Raw genomic sequence first — 21,054 nt, forward strand, 5'->3', positions numbered from 1 at the left:
ATACAAGTGATTCGAGGTACCAGAAATATTGTGTTTGGTTCATTGAATTTTGAAACGGTTTTCCAAAGACTGACAAGGAGAGAGAAAGGTGTATGCGATGGGTACATCATTGCGGCCGACGTGATTTTACCATAACAAATGTGACGAAGGATACATATATATGTAGTTTGCACTTTGTTGTTGAAATGGACCCACCAAGGAACATCCAGACTCAATTAAACTGGAAATTATAGTACGTATTTTTTATTTTGCTTTCTATCTCTGTAATTTCTCTTGAAGAGGTTGTATCATTAGAAGAATTAGCATATTTTTTAAGTCAAACTACTTGGATACCATCAATAATAATAATAATCATAATAATGATGATGATAATAATAATAAATTAATTAATTTATTACATAATTAAAACAAATACAAATAAGCTAATAAACTCAACAATGCAGTAGTATAAGGGGTATACATCTATTTTTGTTTAAAATATATCAAGATGATATATGTTATAACGCATTAATATTTAAATGGTACTTTTTACAAATTATTTTGAGAAATGTTGACTTGTTACGAAAAATAAACATATGGCTCAGAAGTCAGTGACTAGAAGAAAATGTGAAGACAGAAATGTTATTGTTAACTTTACAAAGCTTGACCACACTTGACAGGTTTACCATGCACAATATCCATGTACTTATAAATGTATGGAATACCAAGAGTATCAGTGTTAATAAACTGAGTGCTATTTGTACTGCTCATAATAAACCTTTTTAGTTATTTTATTTTTTTAAACTTTTTATTGTTCATATGAAGCAGATGTGAAAGCCACCAAAGAGTCTTGTAAAACCCGTATCAAAGAGCTTAAAAGAAGACGTTTCCTTGAACAGTGTTTTAGAGGATGCTGATGAAGGTGCATGCACAGATATGTATGGTGTAAGAGGGGTTAATGATTTTTCATGCCAGAAAACAGTCGAAGAGCAACATGTTGAGATTACGGTCAAACCGTTGGTGCACGAAGCATCAACACAGACCAGTTGATATGTGGCATCTAAAACACTGCAACTGAATGTCTAGAACAAGATTATTGATAATGATTTGAAAGTGATACTCAGTGAACTTGAGCTGTTTAAGTCACCACCCAAAGGACATGAAACAAAGGCCAACGACAAAAATGGATTGCCTAAAGGAAGAGTGAAACATCATGACTTATTTTGCATAGACAAAGTGAGAGATGATGACAGTATATTTCGTTTTTGCACTTGCTTGGCATATTAAATGTTTCTAGCCTCTGGCAGTTTATTTGTGTTTCTGCTTTGAAACTAAATTATTGGAACTCAGGTGTTTCAGACCTAGAGAAAACACCAAGTAAGCTCCGTGGGAGAAATAAAATAATTAGTCCCATAAATGAACTGTTTCTCACATTGATCAGACTTAGGCTTAGCCTGCTAAATACAGATCATTGATACCGCTTTGGCATAAGCACCATGCAAGTGTACACAATTTTGCTCACATGGACTCGGTTCTTATATTAAAGATTCAAGCCAATGAAGACGACAATGTTAGCAAGCAAACATTTAGTCAGAAACCATTTACCCAAGAGCTTTACGAAACATAAGAACATTATATGTATTATTGATTGTACTGAAGTATGTGTACAGCTACCAGGACATATTAGATCACAGGGAAACATGTTTCGGCATATAAAGGTCACACAACATTCAAAGTTCTGCTGGCAGCTGCCACAAATGGCGACATTATGTTTATGGCAGACGCTTCTGAAGGTATTTTTAGTACAGTCTGGACCTTTACACCTGCTTGATGCAGGAAATCAAGTAATGACAAATCGTGGAGATTTGAAAAGGCGTACGAAATGAACGACAGGTCTCCCAAATAATCCCACCATGTCTAGGAAGTAGGATGAAACTGACTCCTGAGAAAGAATCACTAACTAAAGATATAGCCAGGCATAAGATGCATGTTGAACGGTCCATTGATAGAATTAAGAAATTTAGACTGTTACAGAAAGCAATATTCACTCAATATTAAGCCTGTCTTTTCTCAATGTGTATTTATTATGGATTATTTAGTCAATTGTCAAAATCATCTTGTGCAGTAATTACAATCTAATAAGTTTGTATTATTCTGAAATTTAACATACATATGCAGACACTAAAGATATTTTGACATGTACTTCCTTGTTGTATGTAAAATGTGTATCATTTCAAGGCTAGCTGTTATCGTTAGAGACAGCTGTTTTTTATATTACAGTTTATATCAGTACATCCAGACAAAGAGACAGCTGTTTTTGCATTACAGTTTCTATCATTACATTCAGACAAAGAGAAAGCTGTTTCTGTATTACTGTTTCTATCAGTACATTTAGACAAAGAGACAGCTGTTTTTGTATTACTGTTGTTATCACTACATTCAGACAATTATACTTCCCGACATAATGTAATATACCTTTTCAATTAAATGTGTTATGCACATAGCATTAATAAATGACATGAAAATGAACATAAATTTTCTCATTTGTTTACATTGTTACCAATTTACAAATGAGACTTAGAAAACGAGTAATGAAATCATTAATGCATATTACCAAAACAACCTACATTGATATATTTATTGATCAAATATCTAGAATATATATGAAAGTTTGTAGAATGATGCATGAGCCATATTTAATTAAACCCTTTTATACATACATGCATTACGAAACATTCACTAAGCAGAGTTCAAATTGATGCACAAAGCAAAAAGGAAATAGTAACTGTCCTATATGTACATTTCTCTTTCTTTACATGTTTAAAACATCAATCACAAATAACAAGACATCATTTAGATCATTTAATTGGGGCAGTTCTCTTGACATTTTCACCTCAAAATATTCAGGGCATATGCATTGGTGATCAAATTCAATAAACGTGTGCATTATACAGTTCCCATAAGATTCATCAAATCTGATCCTAATAATTACACAGTCTGCATCTGACCAAACCACTAAGTCACACCAGGAAACATTTATAGCAGCCATCTGCATCTGTATTTGAAAGTAATATTATTTTTTTCCTTGGTGTAAGTGTACCTGTCTCATTTTAATGCAGACAGAGCCTGTCCAACTGGTCATTGTTTCAGTTCATTCTTCAAAGAAGATTCATTCTTGTGTTCCAGAATTTTAGGACATTTAATTTCTACTATGCCATACTTTGATGGCTCAGTTGCATCTAAAACTAGTCCATCTGAGGTACAAACAAGTTCAGGATACCCTGGATTTACCCATATACCTGATTAAATTACTTTTTCTTCTGGGTTTGTAAGGTATGACTTGTCTTGATAACATTTGCGAGCCAGTGGTTCATTCCTTAAGCCATACAGCATGGTGGAAGTTTAAATACTGTTTTCCCATATTGACAATTTTAATGTACTGGTTAATGCCACAAAAGTATTTGCATTAAAAATGTTCTTGCATTGCGATGATGTTACCCGTACGTGTTTCTCTCTAATTCATTGGTCATTGGTATGTATGTTGCTTTTGTACGAACTCAACTGGTCAAGGTCCATGTCATTTTGGAACAACAAGACTGCACAGCATAGCTTCTCTCTGACATATTAGGACTTCAAGTTGGTTGTCATTGAAAGTGTAATCGTTGTACTTATATGCTAATATAGTTGTTCACATACTTATGTTGTCAGTGTGACATCACATGCTTCATAAAAGGTCTGCTTTGGCTTCTTCTTCTGTTACTGACTGTAAAGATATTGGCCTCGGATTGAAGATATTAACATCATGGACTTTTTCTTTTTTTGTACTAACATGATGAGATTCCTGTACTTTCTTAGGCCGTTTCCCATGTTTCCTTCCTATATTAAATGTACATTTGCATGACGTACAAGATGCCTTTTCATTTCCGTACTTCTCAACATAGCCTACCGCAGCAAAGAGTAAAGCAGCAACATAAGTGCATCTGTCCATTGTGGAAGCTACACATGTACAAGCGGCATCTTTGACATATCCAGCATCATAAGACATTGTTACTGTGGCATCATAAAATACGTTTAATCTATAAGATGCCATAACCATGGCTTTAACAAAGTAAAATTAATTTTGCTTAGTCTTTCATGTTGTGCACATCTCCGCTGTCCTCATCTGATGGGTCTGGGGACATAAACTGTACAGACTGCAATATCGTGATGAATGTTTCCGTTGTTAAAATTTTCTGGAACATTAGTTGATGGAAAATTATCCCATGAGAGGCATAAATGGTATTGATTCCTTCACATCAATTCCCGTATGTGATGTTGTTTTAGTTTATTGTACCTTTTTCTCAAACCATTTACCACTGTCAACATCAAATGTGATATCCCTGTCTTTCCCTGCATTGAAACAGTCTTGGGCTCTGTCAAGAACAACAACAATAATAATAATAAAAATTAATAATAATAATAATAATAATAATAATAATAATAATAATAAGAAGAAGAAGAAGAAGAAGAATAGGAAAAACAATAATTAACAAATATAACAGTAACATTTATTACTTATATCATCATGCAATTATGACGAAATTACCGGGATTATTTGCGATAATAATAATGATAATAATAATAATAATAATAATAATAATAATATAATAATGAGTAGAAGAATAACAATAGCAAAAACCACCAGATAACAGTAACTTTTATTACTTATATATCCATTCAATTATGACAAAATTACCGGGATTATTTGCGGCGATAATAATAATAATATTAATAATAATGATAATAACAATAATAATATCAATACTGAAAGGATAATATAAGCTCTAGAACAATACAACCAATAATAACAACAACAATAATAAATAGCACTTGTAGATATGAATATCAACGTAATCATAGGTGTTATGTACTGTTATAAATCAAACACATGTCAAAGTGACTTCTGGTTTGTGTGATTAATATCGACATTTCTATTATTTACAAGACTTTGCATACAGAACAGGATTAACATTACAAGATACAAGGTGCACAATGCAAGAAACTATATTCAACGAACGTAGTTCCGGAAACATAAATACACTAGGTCCCGATATGTATAGTATATGTTTTGACTCACCTTTTAAGTAGTATGCTTCTTTCTCCGTTCTTAGGCAGACCTCGACATTCTAACTATCGCTGTAACTGAATATTGGAATGCTCATCTTGGATGAATAAATTTAGCGCCTAGTACATCGTTTTCACTAAGAACAACAATACGGAAAATATCACTGGTCGCCATTATGCTGGTCCGCCTTGTCCGAAAAGATATTGTTTTAGAAACTGATGTCATTGCGTGTGACGTATCAGAGAGGTAAGAAGTACAAATGAAGGGGAGCTCAATCTATCCATCCGCCACTTAGGTGTGTAAAGCAACATTTAGTCTTGTACATAAACAGTATTTACATGGGAGGGCTGGATTCGCGAGGTATTAGTAGTTGTTCTAATAATGTATTATTATTGGGTATGTATTTTAGAAGAATACTATAAAAAATGGTATTCATCACATGACTTTTGATATACGTTGAACAGTACTGAACTGCAGTGCACTGAAATGTCTTTGAGATACGATTTGAACATATCGAACAAACATGCATTACATGACTTCACAAGGTGTGATTAAATATATAGTGGTAGAAAATATATGTAAGTTATCTTAATAACTCAAATAATACCATAATAAACTAATCAATGAAGTCTAGTGATTGATACTGATATTTTGAATAAACCTCTGTGGCCATTAGTGAAAGTATTTTTTTAACAGCTCAGGCTGTATTTGCAACACAATACAGTATGTCATATTAATCTTTGCAATGACGGATTATATTAAAACATGACGATACTTCTCTTCAGCATCTTCTATTCTGGTTTGAATGTCAGGGAGATGACTTGTTCTTGTCAACTTAATTCTGAAATATACCATGAAAGACAATAACTTAATATTTAAACCAATATCCTCTTATAACGAGATTTTCTACGTTTTCATACGTAAGAGACAGCAAAGACAAAATTATATATATATATATATATATATATATATATATATATATATATATATATATATATATATATATATATATATATATATATATATATATATATAATTCACAAAATGTTGATGATATTAGAACCAGCAAACAGTTTCTTAGCATTTGAAGTCAAAGAAGCTATTTGTAAGGGGAAGGCACATCTTACATACAGTAAACGAACTCCAAACACAAAAGTGAAGATTAATTCTCGAATCCTACACATTTTAATGACAGTGAAAATGATTCAAACAATACATACAGTAGAAACAGAGAAGGGAAAACTATTAAACAGCTGTCTTAGAATAAGTAAATTATATGTATATTTGTCCATTCTCAGCCCAACACATATTTTTACAACAAAACTCAATGATGGGATTATCTTGCCTATCGCAAGCTAAGCCAAAAAGGTTTTCATCTAATTCTAAACAGGAGGCAAAGGATGGAAGCTATATATTGAGAAGAATCTACGCCTTTTGCAACGTTTATAAAATAAATTATAGTACCTGGCAGCAACGCAGATGTGATAATAGAAATATGTCAAGATAATGATATAGAGGGATAATGGACAAGAGTAGTAGAAGTAGTAGTAGTAGCAGTAGCAGTAGTAGCAATAGTAGTACTAGTAGTAGTAACAGTAGTAGTAGTGGTAGTAGTAGCAATAGTAATAATAATAATAATACATGCAAATCATTACAGAACACTTGCTTGAGTAAATGTTACAGCAAATTTTGTAAACATGAATAAAATTGATGCCAGGCTCTAGTTTTCATAATATTACATTGACATGGTCAAACGTTTCTATTTAGGCTTAACTATCCACGATAGTTCAGTTTTAGTAATCATTATCGTTCTTTCAGTGTGCGTTCTACATCGGTCCACTCTAGGCTAGGCTGAAGTAGCATGTGAATGAACTTGATTTAATTATTGTGGTTGTCGACTTTTGCATTGATTTTATCGGAAATGTAGTGATTCTGGCTATTCATGCGTTCTAAAAAATCTTCAATATTAGATAATATATTACATTATTGATCAGAGATCCTAAATTTGATTGATTGGGAAATTCTGAAAGATTTGGTATCGTGCATATGCTTTCATATTAGACTTCGTATGTCGCTGCAGCAGTTTGTGATTGAATCTGTGATCTTGTTTAAAATTACCATGAGGCATGTTCGATAGTCCTTGATAGTTTTTTATCTACGGAACTCACTTAACATGACTTTTTAAAGTATGCCCTTCTGGCTTTTGGAGTATTCGGTATGGCGACAATGTTGTCCTTCGTCCGTCGAAGTCGAAGATCACCATTAGATCACTAATAGGGCTGGTTTCTGCGAGTGGTCGATTTGTGTTCTGAACTAGCTGTGACACACTGGATAGGAGATACCATTTGGGCTTGCTTGAAGCACAGATGACGTGCTGCAATTCTTGATTTACGCTGCTAGTTACTCTGCACTGCCTTTGGAAGTTTTCTCTGCTTGTAGGCTGTAGCTTGAGTGCGGATCAGACTGTATTGTATACAACCATCTTTTGGCGTGGTTATTGTTGTAACGAGCCGGTTCAATCAACCTATATAATTGTCGATAATTCGCTACGTAAACCATATTTTGAAGACCATTTTAGTCAACATATGTATCTTTTCAATATGCCTCTACTAGCGATATCGTAGTGGAGTAATCTGGCAGAATGTCATAACATGTGGCGGAATTAGGTAGCTTCAAATTTGTCTATAATCTCCTAAACCGTGGACACAATTTTCTATGCACATGTCTTGAGTACATCTAATGTATGATATATTGTAACAAAAAAGAGCGAAACGAGCAAATTTAGTAAATTTCAACTTATAATTTATCTCCCAAGAATACAAAGTGAAAATTTAATGGAACTTAAGGTATTGTCAATTAAGTCATAAAATAATTCTAAAAGTTCTAACATAAGTCCAAAAGTATATAGTACTCCGTATGAATTTCAGTGTTATTCCAAGTGATTTACAATATTCAATACGCTCATCTGCCAATTGTCTTAAATGTGTTTGTTTTAACAATCTTCATGTATCGATATGATATAATACAAACTTTACATAAATTCATGAATTCATAGTAATCGCAAGATAGCGAATTGGTCAAAAAGTATCAATGCGCACAGGTAATTCCGATGAACACCTTAAAGAAAAAAATTGTACCAATTTATAGCTAAAAGACTTATTCAACTAGATAGATTTAGAAATAGGAATAGTTAATCCTGTCGGTCACTACCCTTATGTATATGACACAATAAGTGTTGACCTTAACCGAACACAAAAGACAACCCTTTCCAAATCCACCAAACAGAGTAAAATATAAACATCTTTAAGCGTGGATGAAAACGATGGCTTAAATATCTCGTAGTATATTCAATTTCAATCATACACAAGTTGAAACGTATCCAGTAGTTGCTGAGGTACTGTTTCGAAATGCTTACCTCCTTTCTTCTTCCAAGTCTTTTACTGTCCTGAAATAGTAAACAATATTTGCCAAAATGTGCATAGCAGAAATTGAACTTGAAGATCAAAACAGCCCGTTTATATCAGAATGAAACTGACACAGCCTTTGTAGTTTGTACTAGAGGGTGTCCATATTATTTTTGTATTCAGAATCAACGTCTTCTGCTTAATAACGGCATTAATAAAACCAACATTATTGAATTAAATTTGTATCAACAATATGGATCAGTGAATTAGACCAGCGATCATCCATAGTTTATCATTATGTAATACCTTTTATTGTCTTTTGCTTAATATGATTTAAATGAGAATAAAATGACCGATCTGAAAATAACTGGAAATTGTTTAACAACACATGGCAATATACACACTTTAGGAGCCTGATTGGTAAGTTTATATCATCAATGGATTCTGTATATAATGATCTCTCTGTCTCTCGTAGCAATGACAACTTCTTTATGAGTGATTATAGGATGTTGAAAGGGCGTTTTCTATTGTTCACCTAGTATTATAATTGCTTTATGCAGTCTTATTGGTGAAAATAATGACGAAAGTTAAATTTTGAAAATGATGTTGGATATATTATTAGCTTAGTCCGATGTAGATGCTAAAGTCCTTCTGCATAATTCTAAATCTCAAGCCTCTCCCCCGTTACGAATATATACCTAATAATAAGTAAAAGAAAAAAATGAAACCAACTATTTGAAGTAAAATTCAACAAACCATTTATTTCTATTAAATATAAAGTGAATATTTAAAAGACATTGACACTATTGTGAACTAAATCCAAATAATCCTATCAATCGCAACTGTCACATCACATGTCCAAAAGTAAAAAAACTGTTCCAAATGAATTCCAGTAGACTTTAATATCTTCACATGTCCCAGTGACATAATCCAAAATGTCTTTGAATGCGCCTTTAAAATTTCAAAGTAGTGCAACAGCTCAAAAAGGCGATGATCAGGTTGTAATACACGTAACCACATTTATGTTACGTACTTCGTTTGTAGAGAAATACAGTCCAATACAAAGGAGCAGATGTCATAATGGGACTCCAAGACTTCATTCATGAAGGAATACAATATTGTCCACACACCATAAGGTTCGACCCATTTAATCTCACATTATTATTTGAGTGGATGTAGCATTTCGTTTAACAAAAGCTGTGACATCGCCTCCAATAGGAGGTAAGCCATGAGAACGAAATCTCACAGACTGAGTGAAATATTCCTAACGTTGATTGTTGCATAACAATTGTAATGTGCGTGGATAACAGATAACTCGAGATAGTGTAAGGATGAAACATCTCTAATCATTCCTATCTAGATATTTATTTTCGTTTTGTGTCTGTAAGGGTTAAATGTTTTTTGTCTCTTTCTATCTCGCCCTTGTTGAGGTAAGCGCGGTAAAGGAATGGTATGAACAGGAGTATGAAGTGAATTTATAGGAAAATTAATTTATTTTCTAGTTTTCGTTTTATTTGAATCATCAAAAGTTCCCCTGTTTTCATTAAAGCTTGTTTAGCAAATTTTGGTCAATGATAATATTTTGGGGAAATTCTTTTCCTTGGTCAAAGCCGAAAGAGTAAAAAGATCCATATGTTTTATGATGGATGCCACTGACTGAAATGCCGATGTCAATATACCACGCAAACCATGCCCTCGTTGTCTAGTCACTTCTTGGTACATGTGATGCTTCAGTTACAACTCAGTGCAGAAAAACTATCAAAAATGTCGTTCAACAGTAACCTTTCATTGAAAGAAGAGAATGTTTTGTCCAAGATTTTCTTATACTAACGTTGACCCTGTAAAAATATGATTTACCGAGTGGAATATAGTAAGGATTCACATATTCTGGGTGAAGTTGATACGTGATTCATGTTTTTTGGTCATGGTTGCTGAAAGTTCCCACCACGTTGGATTCCACATTATCATAGTACACAAAAATCAAATTGACTTCTTCATTCAGTTTAATGGGGTATCGAATGTACTTAACGAATCGGTTGAGCTTCTTGATGTTCATGATTGAAACAATAAATGGGTTTCCACCAATGAATATCAAATAAACTGAGAGAAAGTGTGGCAACATTTATTTGTCAGAAAAATCTATTTTAACATGATGATTGGGTTCATTATATTCAATCGCCTAACTTTGGCGAGTTTCATTCAGTGTTTTGTCAAACTAATATCTAAAAAGAGCTGAAATAGTATCGACCACATGATAATTATTTAAAATAAGAATCTACAGGAATTCCCAGTTGTTTACCTAATTAAGTTGGGATTGGCTAGTGTTAACATAATACTCCACTAAGATTTGACAGATTTGATTTTTAGGAGCACAGTCTACACTCACAACCCATCGGTATATTCCATGGCTGAACTCGAGAAGTTGATTTAGTATTTAACGTCATCTCCGTGTTTTCTTCGTCTTCGTTAGACAATGGCTTCTGAAGCTGCAATCCACGAATCGAAACTGTGTGGGAGTAGACCGGTATCCTTTCCATATATTTGATGATCGATGTTAATTTTGTTTCACGTTTAGGAAATCGTTTGTGTTCCGCAGGTTGCCAACCAGCGATTACTGCTTCTTTTGTTGTGTAGTATTTATAAGATTTGATTTTCAATGTCTGACTAGCAATAACAGTAGATGATGGTGCATGAACAGGGGTAAACAGTTCTTTTACATTTCTAACTGCTTCCTTCACCTCTTTATTTCCTATTTCTAATGGCGATGGTTTTCGATATCAATTCTTTGAGACAAGCACTACATGGCATAGGTCCCAAATGTGCTTGTTGTGGCCGATGAGGTGTAAAACGCTTCTTCTTTCTTCATAGTGGCTTGTGGCCGTATCTGTTGCCGGTTTCAGATCTGGTGCGGCTGTTCATTTTTTAGGTTCTCATGATATTTGTGAAAACTCGCAGAGTAGATTTTGCAATCTCCATTAAAGCTTTTTGGTGAAATAATTGAAGAGGTTGCAATAATTATATGTAACGTCGCAGGCTTTCTGTTTCTGAGAAATATGTTTGATATGTCCACACTGGTAGTTATTCTTGTAAGCGAGACATCAGGTAAGCGTCTGTAATAACGATAATTTCATCCACCGTTCGCAAAGAACTAAAGTTAATTTTCGTCCTTCTATAAGTCTGAGATGTACACGTGTTGTCCGTACAGAACGGTATGGCCTCTTTATGTCCGCCTCATCATTCCTCATAAAAGAGGTCTAGCAATCGTTCATACATATCATTGATATTCAAAACATTCATTTTAGTGAGTACTGACAATACATCCCAAAGTTTAGCGAAACTAAAGGATACACCCATTCGGCATGTTTTATACCTCTTTGCATATCGTCGACGATGGTGTAAATGTGATCTTTGAGAGGAATACATCTTGATAAGATTTGATGTGAGTCTTATCCATCACTCCTTTTTTGTCAGTACGTCCAACCAAAACATGACTTTAGTCCTGAGTTCTGTTTGGAAAAATCCAGTAAATTTTGCAATATTTCTGATCTGTCTTGACCTTTTGTCTTAGAGGATGCCATATTATTTGGCTGTAGCTGCAGCAGTAAAAGCAGCAGAATAACACTAACACGACGATTCAGAAGTAAAAGTATCTTGAGAGACATAATTCCATTTTCTTATCACATGGGAAATATTTGTTTTTAATACGGTTTTGCTGATATCATCAAAAACGAAAGAGTAGAAACTGATGAGAGAAGAAGGCAACAAATGAAGGTTTTGGTGAGTACGTGAGCATTCTATCCGCATTTGCGCTGTTTCTTCTGACACCATGTGCTTTCTTAGTCTTTCCTGTCTTCTTTGTGAAGGAGAATTTGAGCGCAAAGACAATGATACTCTCCTGTTTGTCTTTCTTGTCGGGTTTGGTTTCTTGGTGGGTTTTGTGCATCTAGAATTAGCAACCATATATGCATTGTATTGTAGATGCGAAAGAATAATGATTCATCCTGGCGATACTCAAGAAAGCGGTTTCAAAGTAAATAAAGTTTAGTTAAAGACTTAAATGGACCATTTGTATGAAATCTACTTTATGATTTTCCAAGAAGCGTTGTTTGTGATGAAAGGTTTGCTAAATTTGTTCTTGAAATTGAAGTGCTGGCAAAGTTTGTACTCGTAGCACTTTTGTGACCGGTTCTAAAAAATGCAAACACATTGGACGATGGATTTGCGACTGAGATATATTGCACCAATCAATGCTGCAGAAAGATGAGATTTAAAATAAGTCGTGTTGAATCCTGGCAATAACGAAAATGGAAATTAATGTTTTGATAGAACGTTTTAGGCAGACAGAAAGAGTAAAGTGACATGTAAATGACGAGACTTCCATCATAAAAAGGTGAAACAAACTTGTATAAAATCTCAAATCATCCGGAATGATAGGTTTTAAATAGAAACGTAAATGCGCATATGGCAATTAAGTACCATATTCATTAACATAATTCAGCCAAGGTATTCCTAACTGTTCAACTAATACTTGAAAGTGTGATTTGTATCTAAGATGTTTGCAACACTACATAATACATAACGAGTGTCGACAGCAATCATACAATGCGCTTTACTTTGTTAAATCAAAGTTTAAATAAGTAAATAATATACGCTGATGTCGTTTACGTATAAATAACATTTTCATTTCCATTTCGTCTTCTTGCAAAATGTAATCAAGGTTGACAAGATGCATTTGACTAGAGATCGTCCTCGCGCGAAGAATCCATTCTACAAGCAGATTATTTTATTAATGACCTTCTTTTAGTAAGATATAACACGATTGCGAATCTTTCTAACATCACACTATATGTGCCACCTAGATTGTTTATCTTGTTTGGTCAATATTATACCAATTTTAAGTACTTTCTTTTTGTTTAGCAACATCATTACTATTTTTGGAAGATATGACATGAACACATTTCTCCATCTGTCTTAAACTTTACTGTCATGAATTACTCCGAAAATAATGGGTCTTTTTCACTACTAGAATGGAGTTTGTAATGGTTATTGGGGCTGCATTATCAAGCAATGTGTGCAGAACATATGAAATGCACATTAATATTCTGCTCTGACTCTTAAAGCGTAGATAGAAACCAAATAAAAGAGTTATATTTGTTGGAGTAAACGCATTGTTGAAGTTACCTGTGTATTTTATCCTTGAGTTGCGTTATTGATACTTCTTTGCTGCTTAACTCCTCTTGAAACTGCCTGGAATAAATCAAATTATAAAGTACTGTCTTAAAGATATATAGCTATTACCTCTTTAATTAAATATTCATTGATATATAAAATGTATATTGAGAATATAGGGGTAAGCTTTGTATACTAACGAATGCTATTCTGTATTAATTTGAGGGACAGGCGTTGGCATTTGTCATTAAAAGCACAGTACTTTCTTCATATGGTTCAAGGACGAAACTATTTGTTTACGGATTAAGCAATGTATTCTCAATACATAAGGCAAATAATTTGCAAATATGCGTAAATATACGCAGTCAGTTTGCATCACTCATACACCTAACTATCTGATATCCTATGCATTTTGAGCACATCTAAGTTATATTTGTTAAGCTGCATTTTAATTTATTCTATTTATTCGCATTGAAATTCTGTTCTTTAATTTCACGCTTGGACAATCCTTAACTCTAAATCATTGGAATCAACAAATATTTTTTTCTCCAAGATACAAATATCACTTGATTAATTAAAATTAACAAAACTATTCTTGTTATTTTCATGATTCAAATTGTTAAAGGTTTGTAGTTATCAGAATGGTGATCCGATCTGATGCTTTTATTGGTACGAAACAAAATTAACGCCAACTATAAATGTAATTTAAAATGCAACAGCACCAATATCGGAGAAGTTTTAGTCATCGTTTGCATTCTTTCTAACGATGATATTTTTGACATCTATCAGTATGACCACAACTTTAGACCTACGATAGAAATTTTACACCCTCGCTATTGGCTATTGTTAAATAAATACTTTCCAAATTGTTTTTTTTTCTTTTCTTTTATAATTAGGTTAGTTTTTTATCTATGAAATAAAAAGGGTCAGTTCTTGGATCAGCGATAAATCTGTGTTATTGTCAGTAGTTCGATCCACTTGTAAATTACATTCTTTTTCAGATTATCAACTTTAATGTTCATCATCTATCTTCCCACTGGTTCTCATTCGAAATATACACACTATACCTTTCCTATTTTCTACTTCAACCTGGTTCTCATTCGAAGTATACACTCTATACCTTTCCTATTTTCTACTTCAACCTGGTTCACATTCGAAGTATACACTCTATACCTTTCCTATTTTCTACTTCAACCTGGTTCTCATTCGAAGTATACACTCTATACCTTTCCTATTTTCTACTTCAACCTGGTTCACATTCGAAGTATACACTCTATACCTTTCCTATTTTCTATTTGAACGTTCCGTTGTAAGAAGTTGTACAATTCACAAAGGACGTACAGAATTTTAAGTCTCAAAAATGGTTCATCCAAATGGTGAACTGGAGCAAACCTTACTTAAATGAATACGGAATAGTACTTTGACTATCGCATTGGAAAAGTAGTAGATGTCAATTGCAGATGATACTGTAATGATCCATATTATTCGTTATTATGGATATGGAGGCAATGCAAAGAAGGCAGAAAACGAACCAACTGGGTTAAGCGCTGTTGGGGGTGTTTTAGCATAGTAGTTTATTCTTCTATCGCATCTTGGCAAATAAACAGAGTAAACCCAAGCGTAAGGAAATAATTTGTACCTTTCGTTCTCTTTCATGTTCTTCCATGCCGACAAAATAAGATTCAAATCTGTATCCAGTTTCAAAGATTGTTCTGATTGTTCAGTTGTCTGGGCATGGTTACTTCTCAGTTTACGTCCCGTAGCTGTAAATTTGTTGTTCCTCTCTGAAGATGGAGTCACTTCGCTTCCTTCACCCCCAACGATCATAGTGGAAAGGTGAGATATTCTTCTGTATGTATAATCCAGTTCCCTGAAATATTGAAACTGTACTTTGCTTATATTTGCATTTTTGCCAAGGCTGTCTATTCTATGTGGTCTGGGTCAGTTTTAAATGCATGCACACCGTCCCACTTGTAGTATAATTTAAATTAAAATATGCTAGTGATAAGTAAGTGAAAATATTGCTGCAATATGAATGTGTATGAGTGGTAACATCTTTTACAGCATCAGAAAGCTCAAAATATTTAAAGCAAAACTGAAAGAAGAAAATAGGAGCAAAATTTGTCCTATGTAAATATTGTTTCCCCATTTAGGCTGCAAAGAAAGAAAACTGTTATTTTTGTCAGTATAGTTGGATGCTATATATTTTAAAGAAAGCTCTACAGCCTTAGATAAATATTGCATAACAATCTTATAATACTAGCAATAGATCGAGCAAAAAATATAAAATGGATAGATTACAAAAGAACAAGTACATTTATTTATTTTTTAAAAGAAAATTTAATTGGAATGAATAAACTTACATTTCCAAGTTATAGAACTTGTGGGTAACTTTCCAGACATTAGCTACCAAATCAACAAGTGGCTGGTCATTCATTGAGACTTCGGGGGGTTTGGGTACCATTTGTGGCTCTGCATCTCTGACGGTTAAATTTCTATGAAGAATGTCCAAAATCAACCTCATATACCTGTTTTCAGCTTTTAACCGTCTTGTTTCGCTGCAAAAATGTCCGTGCATATAATATTTTCTAAATCTTTCAATTTGAAACTAAAATCAATATTTAAACCGCGCAGCAAACTGATTATGTGACCATTTTAAAGATAGCTTAGCTTCTTTTTTCGTTTTAGCTACACATGTGAACACTTGGATCATCTAACATAAGGAGGACACCCGGAACATGGTTTAGTAACGCTAAAAAATCTGTTTTCAGAATGGTTTCTGGTACGAATTTGGCACAAAATATATTAGATAAAAACTTCCATCCATATCTTAGACACATATTAATTTGTATTCAAATGCTGGTGCGCATTTGGTAAACAAGGCGCAGTTTTGTTTTAGAACTATGAAAACAAGACTCCGGTGTATTTTTTTCTCAATACTTCTTGAGATATGTAACATCAGTAAGTATGCTTCTTAAACTAATTGGTACGTAAGTCATTCGAAGTCAACATTTCATCGAAAGAAATGAAACTGTCATGGTGATATAAATTTGCAATATTTACTCCGATAATAGACTGAAAATGAGTATGACCGAGTTAATAGATTGAAAAGGTGTATGAACGAGTTAATTCAGTTATTGTTTATAATTTGGAGTGTGTTGCATTCAGTCTGTGCATGTGTGCAGATGGCTGTGATGTACAAAGAAGATCTAGTATGCAAAACCCCATCACCATAATGTTAATTGTGTGATACAAATACTATAGTTGAATGCAACCATTTCATTTACATAGCACAAACATCTGCGATCAACATTTGCTACGCTATACCATAAAAACAACATTGGATTTAATGTGTGCACCATAGTTTCGAATTTGTTCCTAATTTTAAAAACCTTAGCTTCTAAAAACTGCAACTCGGCGTATACCCCAACAGCTACAGGTACACCAGGATCGAACTATGTTTTGTTTTGCTTATTTCATCGATGCAAATGTCAAGACTTATGCATTTTAAATTTGCACAAGCGGTATCCGATTCGGTAGATGTCTGCATGAAACATAGTTTTTCACATCTGCCGAGTTTTGAAACTTATAACTTGTGCACTATACCCATATGACTTACGCATGCATCATGCAACCTTGCTTCTCATGATACATTTACTTTATTGTAAATCCCTTGTATGCTCCAATTTTACTGGTACTACAGTAAGGCTGGTCAAAAAGCGATGTATTAATTTTTAATTTTAGCATTTTGGCGAGATGGTGATAAAGACAATTAGAAGTGACCTAGTTACTTTCCTAGTTTGATTTTCACAACAGTCATATACTTGCTGGCTTAATTATTTTTTTCTTTTTCTTTTTAATATTGTTGTATCCTATGCAGATACATACCAAATATGAGTGGGCCCACCTTCATACTTATCTTAACTCTAATATTGTTATGCGTGATGTACGTGACAACGGAATATATGTGCGGTTTCTAATTCGTTAGTAGCATATCAATAATCATCATTACCATCATTGACTTACTGTCACGTGGTAATAATCGCATATATAATTCAACATGGTATGAGATATCCAAGTGCTTGTATCTAAATTATCAACAAAGTTTGATTACAATCTGTGATCCTGTAAGAATGTTAAGTTGCCAGTAATTTTGGTCAAATATAAAACAATTAGTTTACAACATCAATAAAAATCTGAGCGGTCCTAGTGAAGAATGTCAAAACAACTTGTCATATAGATGTTAGCGTACTCTCCATATGTTGCGACACCTGATTTCTTAGTTTGTCCAAAAGAAATTGCCGAACAGAAAGGCAGTAGAAAACCATCTAAGATGAAATTAAATAGTCTCAATTGGGTAAAATAGATATTAACTTGTTTTACTATAAAAAGCTTACTCTTCAAATGTGCTGTGGTGTATAGTTCCTTCATGCGCTTCATCCATGTTTGTGTGCGGGCAGGCTCAGATGAGGCTCTCTGTAAGCAAAATGAGAGAACGATTCCTAATTTGACCTTCAAGTTTGTATGTGTGTTATTTAATGTTGCCACTAGTAACATTAATTGGAGTCATGGGTACTGCTTTTTGCTGGAACAAAAGAAATTGGGAAGGTATAGACAGCTAGCAGATAACGAAATCAGCTAACCATTTTTAAAAATTTTTAAACAATGCTATAATTTCTAGTGTAAAAGAAGGTTAAATTGACATGAAAGTAAATCCAATCCAAGAAAAATATTCACAATACGACTAAATATATTTCCCGAAATTTCTGATTATAGGAACGTTTCATATGTTAAATCTTGCTTTAACATGTCGAGCGTTCTTCAGTGCGATATAGTTTGGTTGATTATTAATTCTTCCGCTGTTTTTGACAAACGTAAAAATGCATTGTCTCGACTGCATATTATTTCCCCTATACTATATAGTCAGTTGCTTCACTAAAAAAATAAATTTTGAACGCATATATCATACCCACCACTACCACCATTCTCAGAAATACTTTCCATACTTTCAATTTCAAGCAAAACAATTTTAAATGCATCATGTACGAATATAGAGTAAAGAAACAACACGCAAAACAAAAAAGTTGGATAACTTGTTTGATAAATGCATTTTTAACATGATATAATTGTCTCCCCTATATACAACAATCCCTCACAGTTGAAAACTTGTAATTAATTCAACTTGAATTTGTAACTTTTTACCGGACACGGCCGACTCTCAATAATGTGTTTCTTGTTCCTTCATATACCCAACACATATTTGACATATTTGACAAATGTATTAATCATTTCTTTTCTTACTGACTTTCGAACATATTTTAGATAGGCTAATATTTTAACTACATTTATTTACAGGGGAAAAACAATGCCAAGTGCATCTTAATATTTGTTCCATTTTCTTTCTGCTAGTTAGCTAATAAATACATACATTCTTTGATCACTTAAATCATTGCAATGCATTTTATTTTAATTAAATGATACATTGAGCAATTTCAATTTTTCTTCTAATGCACAATTCGTTCATCATATATTTTATGTTATTTGGTGAAAAGGTCTTTCCAAGTTTTCAAGTTTATCGATATATCTAATTAAATTTACGTTGAGCGTAAATAATATCATAACGTGTCACTCATACAGTTATTTTCACTTTTTATGTAATAGTAGATAATAATTGACTAAATTATTTGGTATTTTCTATTTGTAAATTGACTTTTGCTTTTTGAATTTTAATATTATTGTGATGTGTTCAGGTGTTCAGCTTTCCGAATTGTAAATTAAATTCAGTTGGGTTTCAAAATGTGTATAATTATCTTTTCCGTAAAAGTATACATATCTAAGTGATATTTAATTGCTTGAAAATAACTAATAATTTACTTAATTTATTTAGAAAGCGCAAACAAGTATGAGTAATTTCAGATTGTACAAGTTTTATTTGATTACATCTACCTATATAATTACAACAACAACAGCAAAAACAATGACAACAACAAGAACAACAATAACTACTACATCTATTACTACTACTACTAATGGAATATAACATTCATGTTAGACTGCAGGTTGATTGAATGTTGACGGGAAAATATTTTCAGCAAGATTAACGATCATAATTATGTCGCCAGATACATTGGAAGTAAAACTACTCGATTTTCAACAAAACGCGTAAGGGGTCCAAAGTGGCCGAATGGTCTAAAGCGCTATCCGTTACGGATCACTGCCATCTCACCTCTGTCTGCGTGAGTTCGAGTCTCAGCCTCGGCTAACGTTGGTACGTGAGAAAGCCTGTCAGTAGCTTCTCGTGGGTCGGTGGTTCTTCCGGGGTTTTCCAGGGTTCTTCCTCCACCAATTATACTGGCCGCCATGTATAGCTTATCTTGTGCTAGAAAATGGCGTTAAACCCTACAACAACAACAACAACAACAAACGTGTATATATATCCGGGCCATTGATCACGAATTCAACATTTCGTCTGCACACCTAGTAAGTACCAGTTTCATTTCTATATTACTTCCGCTATCGATAGTCAGTTAGAAATAAACATACCAGGACCAGTGTTTCAAGATACTGTTGTTTTGATAAACCTAGTCTGTGCTTAACAAGTACGTGAAATTTTGTGAAGACATGAAATATTATTCTCTAAAACAGCTTCCTCCTGCACACACTACCAACTCCAAACACAACGTTCACTCACCCAATAACTAGTCGTCACAACGTTTCTGCTTATCTGGTGACGGTCAAGGTCTTCTTTGAACAGGGATATATATAACTTCGTTTGTATGCGTGATTAGGTAATTCCATTTATAATACTTCCCTTCTGAAAAGTGCGCAACGTTAGAGATATACAAACTGAATGTAAAGCAGTATCATTATGCCAATTAACGTAACACTTCTCCGACCGCCACATAACTCCCATCTTCATTCAATCTTAGACTGCTAGATGTAGGATTCTCCATCATTTAACCATGGCGGGGGTTTACTGGAGAGTGGAGGTGCATCAGCCTCTATCCCTCCTCAGAAAGCTTATTCCCATTTATTTTTCAACCAGCCTCTCTGTGTGTGTGTCTGTGTGTGTGTGTGTGTGTGTGTGTGTGTGTGAGAGAGAGAGAGAGAGAGAGAGAGAGAGAGAGAGAGAATGCGGATATTTCTCAACAGTTTACAGAACATTTACAAGTATTATTTTAATATTATAAAATGGGGGAGGGGGAGGAAGGAGAAAACAGGCCTTAGCAACAACTTTCAGACTAATAAATTATTATTATTTTTGTTTTTATTATTATTATTATTATTATTATTATTATTATTAATTTTATCACGGAAACAAAGAGAGAGAGGGCCTTAATATATATATATATATATATATATATATATATATATATATATATATATATATATATATAT

The 21,054-nt window shown here is 33.5% G+C and overlaps 1 protein-coding gene across 14 annotated transcripts in view; it reads right to left on the reverse strand.

The window, feature by feature from the left end:
* The window catches only part of LOC149797516 (uncharacterized), a 45,967-nt gene extending 25,482 nt beyond the window's left edge, over positions 1-20,485 (reverse strand). For 4 of the 14 annotated variants that reach the window (XM_089962368.1, XM_089962366.1, XM_089962364.1 and 1 more), the window contains exons 1-7: positions 20,322-20,397; positions 18,054-18,132; positions 16,020-16,214; positions 15,296-15,526; positions 13,669-13,734; positions 8,499-8,528; positions 5,859-5,924 (exon numbers count right to left, since the gene is read on the reverse strand). In XM_089962368.1, the coding sequence (XP_089818494.1) occupies positions 5,859-5,924; positions 8,499-8,528; positions 13,669-13,734; positions 15,296-15,526; positions 16,020-16,214; positions 18,054-18,100 (635 nt within the window). In that variant the 5' untranslated portion in view covers positions 18,101-18,132; positions 20,322-20,397. Of the gene's footprint in view, positions 1-5,858; positions 5,925-8,498; positions 8,529-13,668; positions 13,735-15,295; positions 15,527-16,019; positions 16,215-18,053; positions 18,133-20,199 lie in introns of all 14 variants that reach the window. The other 10 variants (XM_089962363.1, XM_089962372.1, XM_089962359.1 and 7 more) reach the window with 10 other exon arrangements.
* Positions 20,486-21,054: the final 569 nt, after the last annotated feature.

The sequence above is a fragment of the Sinohyriopsis cumingii genome, chromosome 6, assembly GCF_028554795.1.
Source record: "Sinohyriopsis cumingii isolate HCF-2022 chromosome 6, ASM2855479v2, whole genome shotgun sequence".
Taxonomy (NCBI): domain Eukaryota; kingdom Metazoa; phylum Mollusca; class Bivalvia; order Unionida; family Unionidae; genus Sinohyriopsis; species Sinohyriopsis cumingii.